Here is an 11720-nt window from a genome sequence, read left to right on the forward strand (position 1 = left end):
GAAGCTGGAGAATGAAGAAAGAAGAACAAACCTGGAGCTACTCGGCGAGTCCAGAAGCTACTCGGCGAGTTCCAATGAATGTTCGCGAAGTAATGTCCAGAATCCTTGCCGTACACGTATTTCTCAAAGGAACTCGGCGAGTTGGATACCTACTCGCCGAGTTGCCCCTGTTTTGAGATAATTATAAATAGAGGATCTAATTCCGAATTAGGGGAGTTTTTTGGCATCTCTGGAGAATAACTTGCGACCGAGGAAACCCTTGGAGACCTGAAGAACCCTAATCTTTGATCTTTAGAAGACTCAAGGCGAATTAGGTTAAATTTTCCACTTATTCTTAGAAGTGAATCATGTTTAAATCAACTAAATTCGTTTTTAGCTTCTCTTTTACTGTAATCATGAGCTGAATTTTCGTAGTTTCTGTTTAGGAAAGACCAAATTACTCCTATGGTTTGATTTATACTTTGATTGATTGATTATTGGTGATTTTATTAAGTTAAGTTTGTTAAAGACCCTTATGCATTAACCATAACTATTTTCTGTTAATAGGAAGACAATTAGGCTGCATGAACATCTCTTAATTGTTAACCTCATATGATTTATGTGAACACTTCATTATATGCCTAGGATTAGTGAATATGAAACTAGGATTAATTAGAGAATGGGTAAATTAATGTGTGAGCTTGTTTGAGACACCAACAAACAAGAGGTTAGTTGAATTACTAATTTGATTAACCAATTACAAATCTTATTTAATCCAAATAATTGAACTAGGGAGTTAATTAGTTTAAACACTTGATCACTGCTTGAATTGATTAATTTCCTAAGGGTTGGTAATAGCGAATGCGAATCTAATCACTATAGTTGGTAACCAATAACAATTAATTTATTACTTTACCATAAAATTAACCATAGGAGTGAATTGGTTGGACCTAAACAGAAACCCTTTTATCAAATTTGGTGAATTTTTACTTGCTTTAGTTGATTAGTTAATTATGTGTTAGGTGGTGTGTTTAAGTTTCTAGTCTTGTAAAACTAGAGAAAACCCTTTACTTTTATTACTTGTTTAGTTAAAATTAGTTATTAGTTTAATTTCCGTTCCCTGAGTTCGACACCCTACTTATTCAACTATACCACTAAAAGACAGATTCACTGCCTTTGTGTGCTAAATCTATATTTTTAGAGTAGGAATAAAACCAGTGCATTTTACACACATCATGTTTTTGGCGCCGTTGCCGGGGAACGGTTCAAAAATTAGCACTAATATCTAGTTTTATCAATCCTTTGTGTGAGATTTATCTTGCACAAAGTTATTTTTTTAGGTAATTTAGTTGATAGGATTAGTATTCATAGTTTTCTGTTTTAGAAATTTAATTAGATTTTTTTTTCTTTTCTGTTTCTGATTCACAGTTTTTATTTTAGTTTCTTTTTGTTCTTTTTATGCGTTTTTCTTACTTTAATTGCAGTTGTTACATGACCCGAGGATCCAATACGTCTTTGGTTCCCCCACTTGAAGACCCGGAGTCCGCTCTAAGAAAGAACAAAGGAAAAACTGTTGGAGAATCCGCTTCTTCAAAGAACTCACCTTTGAAGAATCTCAAATCCGTTTTTAGCAAGAAAAAGAGCAGCAAATCAGGAGCATCCAGCACCTCTTCCTTGGCAAACGAAGACCCAATCAAGGAAGACATCGTGAACGAGTCCGAAGGAGAAGAAAGCGAATTTGAAGAAGGTAGCGATCTACAAGGTAACTTTGACAACACCATGGCGAACATTGATGAAGTTCCCATGGGCGAATGGAAGAAGAGGATACGGGATGATACCGGCCCGGGACTTGTGCAACCCGCAATTCCCGCGACTACCAATTTTGAGTTTAAGGGTCACATTCTTGCTCAACTCAAGGAGATCCCCTTCTATGGAAAAGACCACGAAGATGCCTATAAACACTTGGATGAAGTCAATGATGTAGCTGATTATTTTAATGTTCCAAATGTGCCTCGCGAAACCCAGCTGCTTTGTATGCTTCTAGTTACATTCAAAGGTGCTGCAAAGGATTGGCTCAAGTCACTCCCTCCCGGATCCATCACTACATGGGCTAAGATGAAGGAAGAATTTATTGACCAGTTTTGCCCACCCTCGAAAATAGCCAAGTTAAAGAAAGCTATCGCCAACTTTGAACAACAACCTGGAGAGTCCCTTTATGAGGCATGGGAGAGATACAAAAGTCTACTAAGGAATTGCCCACATCATGATCTTAATAGCCAACAAGAAGTCTCCATTTTCTATGATGGAGTCAATGTAACAACTAGGCAGCTCCTAGACTCGCAAGGACCCCTCACAAAGAAGGCACCCCCGGTGATCAAAGAACTGATTGAAGAATTCTCTAAGCATTCTAGAGAATACCACAATCCAAGGAATGATATGACCAAGGGATCGGATTACGCAGCTTCTGAAGACAAGAATTCTTCACATCCTACCCGGATCCATCACTACATGGGCTAAGATGAAGGAAGAATTTATTGACCAGTTTTGCCCACCCTCGAAAATAGCCAAGTTAAAGAAAGCTATCGCTAACTTTGAACAACAACCTGGAGAGTCCCTTTATGAGGCATGGGAGAGATACAATGGATCAAACAATCCATGTTATTCGGGTAGGATGTGAAGAATTCTCTAAGCATATCCAGCCTGAGCTAGACAAGAAAAGAATGAAGAAGACTACCAGAAGTTTCTAGAACACATAAAGGCTCTTCAAATCAACATACCATTCATAGAAGCGGTTGCCCAAATGCCAAAATACGCCAAATTTCTCAAGGAGCTTCTAACTAATAGAAGGAAGATGGAAGAAGTGAAAAAGGTGGTCCTAAACGAAAATTGTTCAGCTGCTATGTTGAACACACTTCCTAAGAAGAAAGGAGATCCAGGAAGTTTAACATTGCCCTGTCAATTTGGAAACTTGGCCACCATATATGCACTAGCTGATTCGGGGGCAAGTGTAAACCTCATGCCTTATTCATTTTTCAAAAAGTTAGATCTCCCCGAGCCAAGACCCATTCGCATAGCAATCCACCTAGCAAACAAAACGGTTACATTTCCTAGGGGAATCTGTGAAGATCTTTTGGTAAAGGTGGATAAGTTCGTGTTCCCCGCGGATTTTATAATTTTGGACATGGAAGCGGATCCTCAAGTCCCGATCATCCTTGGAAGACCTTTCCTTAACACCGCAAGCGCTATAGTTGACATGCGATATTCAAAACTTACTCTACGGGTGGGAGATGAATCAGTCACTTTCGGGGTTGATCAAGCCATGAAGCATGCAAGGAACAGTGATGACACGACATTTTCAATTGATATGTTGGATGAATTAATGGAGGAATGGAACAATGAAGAACCAAACAAGTCCACCATCGCCTTTGATGAAGAACTTGATGCTGAAAGAGACCTACTGGAAATAGAGAGACTGCTGGAAGAAGCTGATTATAATGAACTAATAAAAACCATTGAGCAGCCTACTCACCGAGTAGCCCCGATCTACTCGCCGAGTCCATACGAAGAACCCAGAGTTATCGCGAATTCTGCCCAGGAGTCGACGAGTCCCTTCACTGGACTCGACGTGTTCACCATGCAGAACACGAAAATAGAGCTGAAATCGCTACCAGATCACTTGGAGTACGCATTCCTTGAAGATGGCCAACAAAAACCTGTTATAATGGCTTCTGACCTCTCCAAATCTGAAAAAGAAGAATTAGTCCATGTCCTAAAGAAGAGAAAGAGTGCCATTGCATGGAGTATCACTGATATCAAGAGAATAAGCCCCTCTTATTGCTCTCACAAGATCAACCTGGAAGAAGAAGCAAAGCCGGTAGTGCAACACCAAAGAAGACTGAACCCGAACATGCAAGAAGTGGTCAAGAAGGAAGTAGTCAAGCTTTTAGATGCGGGGATCATTTATTCTATTTCCGACAGTCCATAGGTTAGTCCTGTTCAAGTGGTGCCCAAGAAAGGCGGGATGGCGGTCGTAGCAAACGAGAAGAACGAGCTTATTCCGACCCGAACGGTAACCGGTTGTCGAGTGTGCATCGATTATCGAAAACTAAACGATGCCACTCGTAAAGACCATTTTCCTTTACCTTTTATTGATCAAATTCTTGAAAGATTGTCCGGCCATAGCTACTATTGTTTCTTAGACGGATTTTAGGGTTACTTCCAAATACCCATAGACCCAATTGACCAAGAAAAGACTACTTTCACTTGCCCGAGTGGGACTTTTGCCTATCACCGCATGCCCTTTGGGTTATGCAATGCACCTGCGACATTTCAAAGGTGCATGATGGCCATATTCCATGACATGGTGGAAAAATTCATGGAAGTATTTATGGACGATTTTTCTGTTTTTGGATCTTCCTTCCACGATTGTCTTGCTAACCTGGATTTAATGCTTGCAAGGTGTGAAAAAAACCGATTTAGTCCTCAATTGGGAAAAATGTCACTTTATGGTTAAAGAGGGTATAGTCTTGGGCCACAAGGTATCCAAAGCGGGAATTGAGGTGGATCGGGCAAAAATAGATACAATTGCTAACCTCCACCAACTAATGTAAAGGGCATTAGGAGTTTTTTAGGTCACGCGGGTTTTTACCGCCGTTTCATAAAAGTTTTTTCTAAAATAACTAGACCTCTAACACAATTACTTTTAAAAGATGCACCATTTAATTTCACTAAAGAGTGTTTAGAGGCCTTTGAATTTCTGAAAGAAAAATTAACTAATGCCCTGATCATTATTGCCCCGAATTGGAACCTACCTTTTGAAATAATGTGTGACGCGGGTGACTTTGCATTAGGAGCTGTACTTGGCCAAAGGGTTGATAAGCACTTTCGACCCATTTATTATGCAAGCAAGACTTTGAATCAGGCCCAAGAAAATTACATCACAACTGAAAAAGAATTACTAGCCGTGGTGTATGCTTTTGACAAATTCCGCCCTTATCTTATTTTATCTAAAACCATTGTTTTTACTGACCACTCTGCTATTAAGTACTTGTTTGCCAAGTAGGATGCAAAGCCAAGATTGATACGTTGGGTTCTACTTTTACAAGAATTTGATATCGAGATACGCGATAAAAAGGGAATGGAGAATGTAGCTACCGACCACTTATAAAGACTAGAAAACCCGCATTTGGAAGCATTGGAAGAAGATAAAATTGGAGATGAGTTTCTGGACGAGTACATTTTAGTGACCACGGGGGAGGAGCCATGGTTTGCAGATATAGCTAATTACTTAGCTACCAAGTATATTCCAAAAGATTTTACCCGCCAACAAAAGAAGAAATTCTTTTCAGAAATAAAATACTACTTTTGGGACGAGCCATATGTTTTCCGAAGCTGCGCGGATGGGATCATAAGGAGATGTGTATTTGGGAAGGAAAGCCGAGAAATTTTGGAGCATTGCCATAGCGGGCCCACCGGTGGACATCATGGAGCACATTACACAGCTAAGAAGATATTTGATATTGGGTTTTATTGGCCCATAATTTTTAAAGATACTACCCAATATGTCAAAGAGTGTGATGTATGCCAAAGAGTGGGAAACATATAATCCCGAAACGAGATGCCACAACATAGTATTCAAGTGTGTGAAGTGTTTGATGTGTGGGGGATCGATTTCATGGGACCATTTCCAATGTCAAAAGGGAACAAATATATTTTGGTGGCGGTTGATTATGTATCCAAATGGGCGGAGGCACAAGCTTTACCAACTAATGATGCTCGGGTGGTGGTGCGCTTTCTAAAGAAGTTATTCTTAAGATTTGGAGTCCCTAAAGCTCTTATTAGTGACCGGGGCACTCACTTTGCAATGATCAATTAGAAAAAGTGTTAAGAAAATATGGGGTAACCCATAAATTCTCTACATCTTACCATCCACAAACTGGTGGGCAAACTGAAGTGACGAATAGAGCATTAAAAAGAATTTTGGAGAGATCGGTGGGTAGCAATCGAAAGGAATGGTCGGATAGGTTAGATGATGCACTTTGGGCCTTCCGAACAGCTTTCAAAACACCTATTGGTACTACACCATATAGGCTAGTTTATGGGAAGCAATGTCATTTACCGGTAGAAATAGAGCATAAAGCTTTTTGGGCTTTAAAAATGTGCAATTTTGATGTAGCTGAACTTAGAACCAACCGGTTGATGCAAATGAATGCTCTTGAAGAACTTAGGAATGAGGCTTACACTAGCTCCTTGATTTACAAAGAAAAAACCAAGAATTAGCATGACAAAAGAATCAAGGGTAATAAAGACTTTCACGAAGGGCAAAAAGTGTTACTTTTTAATTCAAGGCTCAAAATCTTTCAGGGCAAGCTAAAGTCACGATGGGATGGTCCATTTATAGTAAAGAAAGTTTTTCCACATGGAGCTATTGAGTTATTATCAAGAGATGGCACTCCTTTCAAAGTTAATGGACATAGGGTGAAAAAATATGAAGAAGGAATCCCGAGGAATGAAGAACTTGAAGAAGGGCTGCTGCTGGAAGGCATGGCAGAAACGTAGAGCGGGAAGGAGTCCAGCTAACGACTCCTTAAAAAGAAGCGTTTCCGGGAGGCAACCCGAGTTTAGAGTTTGCATTTCTTTTCCCTTTATTTTTCTTTTTCTTTTTCACTTTTAGGATCTGTTTTTTTTTTCAATCTTCTTCTGAAATTATGCTTAACATGATTGCTTGAGGGCAAGCAATGCTCAAAGTTTGGGGTGGTGGCTTAAAAAATCGAGTTTTTTTCAAACTGAATGATGAACTCGCTGAGTTCATAAATTACTCGGCGAGCACTTTTTGAAATCCACGAAAAATCGCAAACTCGCGTTTCTACTCGGCGAGTAGGTGTTCCTACTCGACGAGTCCACGTATTTACTTGAATTTTTTTTACAATATGTAAATAGGGTTTCTTTTACCCTAATCATTTTCACCAGCCGCCTCCCAAGCATACTCGCCGAGCATTTCGTTTTCTCTCAAGCAACTCCTTTGATTTCTCGCTGAATCTTCATCTACAAAGCCAAAGGTAGGATTTTTTTCCTTCAGATTCTTGCTAAAGGTCACAACTTTAATAGTTTTTAGTGCTTATTATGTAAAAATCCGGATTTGGGGGATTACTCCAATTCTAGGGTTTTGATTTTAGGATAAATTAGGAGGATATGGACAAAATTTCTTGCGAATTTATGCTTAAAGGACTTAGAACAGCAAACCCCTGTGCAAATATCTGTGTTTTGTTGACACAATCTGGACCGAGAGGAAACTGCACTCGCAGTTGATACTACTCACCGAGTAGTTCATGAACTCGGCGAGTTCATGTCGTGTTAGATCTGTTATGGTTAATTTTAATTTTCTGGGATTTGTTTGTTGTTGTTTTCTTGATGTTGTTCTGCAGAAATCATGTCCAGAAGAGGCCAGAGCTCTAGAGGAGGAGGTTATGGAGACATTCCATGGCTTGCGTTCCCACGAATTACTTCAAGGTCTTCGCAAGCTCGGGCGAAAAATAGATTGGAGACGCTGAAACAGAAAGAGATTTACCTCCCCAATGCAATTAATTGGGATTGGCTGAGTCAGACTGGGTTGGAAGAGGAGTTAACACCCTACTTGGTGAAATCTTTTGAAGTGAGAGGAGCAACAATAATCTGTGATGGGTGGATGCAGCTTTTCAAAATGCAAGAACCCGTATTTAAGGAACTGTGCTGGGAATTCTTCGCTACTATCTCGTTCCGGTGTGGTAGTGAATACTATAACCCAAATGTTATTACTTTTTGCCTTGGAGGGGAGCTGCGCCAGTGCAGCATAGCAGAACTTGCTTGGAGGGTAGGTCTTTATGATCAAAACGTCATTATGTCGGAGGACTTTGAAACATTTTTGGAGCAATGTCATCAGGATCTTCCCGAGGAAGTCGTTGCCTCCACTTGGTGGAATAGTATTGCAAATCGGGTGTATATTCCCTCTTCTGCTCAGGAAGGCCATATCCGTTCTCCGATCCATCGTCTCATCCACCGCCTCATTGCTAGCACCATCAACATGAGGAAGGATGATGACAAAGTCCCTACTCTCGATATTTTCTACTTGTGGAGCATAATCACCCCGGAAGTTTTTTGCAACTTGCCTTATTGTTTGGCAAAATATCTTGCGGATGGAGCGGTGAAGGAAAAGATTACCTCCAAAATTAATGGGGGTATGTTTGTTACAAGACTATCAAGATCGTATGGGGTTTTGGATATGCAAGAGGCAAGGGCATTAACAGTAATTTCTCCTCCTCCATTTAACACTACATTATTCCGGAGGGCAAGGATTGCGGAGAAGTTTGGGGATTCATATGCAATCCCACTTGAAGATGAGGTGATTGTTCCCGAGGAGCCGGGAAGAAGAGTTAGGCAAAGGAGGGAACGGGCCCGTGAAGACCCACCAGTTATCCCGGTGGAAGACGAGGATGAGGGGTGGAATAATGTGGAGTATAGGAGGTATTTGGATGATATTGGCCGAGGTTTTAACTATAATAATGAGTCATTAACTTATCTCTTTCAACAAATGAACATTGCTCCACGGCCCGGGCCCGGATATCCATACATAATGAGTTGGGAGGAGCGTATGCAAAGGAGGAACAACCAAGCAAGTGGAAGTGGAGCGGGAGGAGAGGACATGGAAGAAGAAGCTTGAAATTTGCTTTTATTTGGATGTTTTTTTTTATTTTCTTTTGTTTGGTGTTTGAACTTTGATGTACCCGAATATTAATTAGGATCCTGTTTGTTTTCTTTCACTTGTGGTTGTTTGTTTTTCAGGTTTGAAGATTAGGATACATTTAGGAGTCTCATTGGTCAAGGCTAAAGTAAGGGTTGGTTTAGATGAGAATGTGAAATGTTACATTTAAGGTTGAGTTCGTTAGTGACAAAATGCGTTATTACTGAAGAAAATAAAAGAATAGTCATTGAAGTGTCCTGTTTCAGCACCTCAGCCAAGGATAAACAGCAGAAAAATTAATTTTCGACTCAGCGTTCAACTCGCCGAGTACACCTACGGTACTCGCCGAGTTTAAGTGTAATTCCACGATTTTCTGCTGGAGTCCGGTCTACTCGCCGAGTTCACGGTTGACTCGCCGAGTCCCTCAACGTTTCACTCTCAAGATCTGTTTTGGGCACATTCACTGCAGCTTTTATCCATATTTTTGTGAAGATTCATCCCTAGAAGATTTTTGAGAGCTTTGTCCTAAACAATTGGAGCTATTTAGATGTTTACCACACGCGACATGATACCCAAGGCATGGATGGGTTGTTTCCATGTCTAAAGTCATTCGAAGTTTGAGCTTTACATGAAGAGTATCAACCTCGCGACTACTATCCCAGGGGAGTTTGTTCCAATTCCCTCTATATTTTATTTTTTTTCCTTTTTATGCATAACATACAATGGGGACATTGCATAAATTAAGTCTGGGGTAGGGGGTTGGTGACATTTTAGTCAACTTAGAATCCTAATTTAGGCTTAATTTTTTTCAAAAATCTTGCATAAAAAAATTGCTTAGGACTTAACTTAGAAAACTATGGTAAAAGTAATTAGGATTCCATGTTAGAATTATGTTGATGATTGCATGAAGACCCAAATGTTTAGTTGAGCCTATATACGTTCTAGTGCATTTGTGGCCCCCTTTATTCTAGTGAAATCATGGGACAAAAACACGACCTTGCTTAGTTTGAAGGATGCAATATATTTAGCATCGTGTACCAGAAATGTATCTAGGAAAATTTTATTTTTAACCAATAAAGGTTGAAGTTGAGCGCCCCTGCTTAAGCATGTAGGTTTTTGAGTGATAAAAAAAGTGAGGTACATGTAAAAAATAATAATAAAAAAAAGAGAGAGAATTACAAGAAAAAGTTTGAAGAATTTTTGGAGCATCAAAGTCAAAGTATGAAGATCAAATATAAAAATTCTGAAGAAATTCAAAAATTGAAGATACCCAAAAATCAAAGATCAAATTGTCAAAGAAGTGAAGAATTCCAAAGAGCTTCATAGTGGTATCATAAATTGTAATTTTCTAGATTATGTATGCTTGGGTTGCTCAACCAAAAATACCTTGAGGATTAGGAAGTTTTCTGCGGATAGATTCGGAGGGATGCATAAAATGAGCATTGTTCGGAATAAGTGGGCGAATGTTTATGAGGATTGTGAGTATTTAGAGTATTGAGGGGTCTTTAGGAAAATTTTAGACACAAATGCATGCGTTGCGGTCTTTGCATAATGGTTGGGTTCAATTGGAATTGTCTTATGTGATTCTAATGTGCTAAAATTCGGTTTTGCTTGGGGGCAAGCAAAAGTCAAGTGTGGGGTATTTTGATATGTGCATATTTAGCCATGTGTTTAGTATAGATTTTATCAATTATTAGCTAATTATTTGCATAATATGGAAAAAGGTACTTAATAATGTCTAAATTATATTTTCAGTCCAGAAGACATGCTTGGAAGCAAAAAGGAAGAAGGAGAAGCAATCAGAAGCTGGAGAATGAAGAAAGAAGAACAAACCTGGAGCTACTCGGCGAGTCCAGAAGCTACTCGGCGAGTTCCAATGAATGTTCGCGAAGTAATGTCCAGAATCCTTGCCGTACACGTATTTCTCAAAGGAACTCGGCGAGTTGGATACCTACTCGCCGAGTTGCCCCTGTTTTGAGATAATTATAAATAGAGGATCTAATTCCGAATTAGGGGAGTTTTTTGGCATCTCTGGAGAATAACTTGCGACTGAGGAAACCCTTGGAGACCTGAAGAACCCTAATCTTTGATCTTTAGAAGACTCAAGGCGAATTAGGTTAAATTTTCCACTTATTCTTAGAAGTGAATCATGTTTAGATCAACTAAATTCGTTTTTAGCTTCTCTTTTACTGTAATCATGAGCTGAATTTTCGTAGTTTCTGTTTAGGAAAGACCAAATTACTCCTATGGTTTGATTTATACTTTGATTGATTGATTATTGGTGATTTTATTAAGTTAAGTTTGTTAAAGACCCTTATGCATTAACCATAACTATTTTCTGTTAATAGGAAGACAATTAGGCTGCATGAACATCTCTTAATTGTTAACCTCATATGATTTATGTGAACACTTCATTATATGCCTAGCATTAGTGAATATGAAACTAGGATTAATTAGAGAATGGGTAAATTAATGTGTGAGCTTGTTTGAGACACCAACAAACAAGAGGTTAGTTGAATTACTAATTTGATTAACCAATTACAAATCTTATTTAATCCAAATAATTGAACTAGGGAGTTAATTAGTTTAAACACTTGATCACTGCTTGAATTGATTAATTTCCTAAGGGTTGGTAATAGCGAATGCGAATCTAATCACTATAGTTGGTAACCAATAACAATTAATTTATTACTTTACCATAAAATTAACAATAGGAGTGAATTGGTTGGACCTAAACAGAAACCCTTTTATCAAATTTGGTGAATTTTACTTGCTTTAGTTGATTAATTAATTACGTGTTAGGTGGTGTGTTTAAGTTTCTAGTCTTGTAAAACTAGAGAAAACCCTTTACTTTTATTACTTGTTTAGTTAAAATTAGTTATTAGTTTAATTTCCGTTCCCTGAGTTCGACACCCTACTTATTCAACTATACCACTAAAAGACAGGTTCATTGCCTTTGTGTGCTAAATCTATATTTTTAGAGTAGGAATAAAACCAGTGCATTTTACACACATCAATATGCACA

The 11720-nt window shown here is 38.9% G+C and overlaps 1 protein-coding gene and 1 non-coding gene across 2 annotated transcripts; one reads left to right on the plus strand and one right to left on the minus strand.

The window, feature by feature from the left end:
- Nucleotides 1-2142: 2142 nt before the first annotated feature.
- On the minus strand, nt 2143-2249 carry LOC145162059 (small nucleolar RNA R71). The gene has a single exon (XR_013738915.1). It is a non-coding gene; the product is annotated as a small nucleolar RNA R71 (small nucleolar RNA).
- A 530-nt stretch (nt 2250-2779) lies between these two features.
- Nucleotides 2780-3964, plus strand: LOC145158176 (uncharacterized). The gene has a single exon (XM_079077109.1). The coding sequence runs from the start codon at nt 2780-2782 to the stop codon at nt 3962-3964; it is 1185 nt and encodes a 394-aa protein (XP_078933235.1).
- Nucleotides 3965-11720: the final 7756 nt, after the last annotated feature.

The sequence above is a fragment of the Lactuca virosa genome, chromosome 2 (assembly GCF_052849685.1).
Source record: "Lactuca virosa cultivar CGN04683 chromosome 2, Lactuca_virosa_CGN04683_v6, whole genome shotgun sequence".
Classification (NCBI taxonomy): Eukaryota; Viridiplantae; Streptophyta; class Magnoliopsida; order Asterales; family Asteraceae; genus Lactuca; species Lactuca virosa.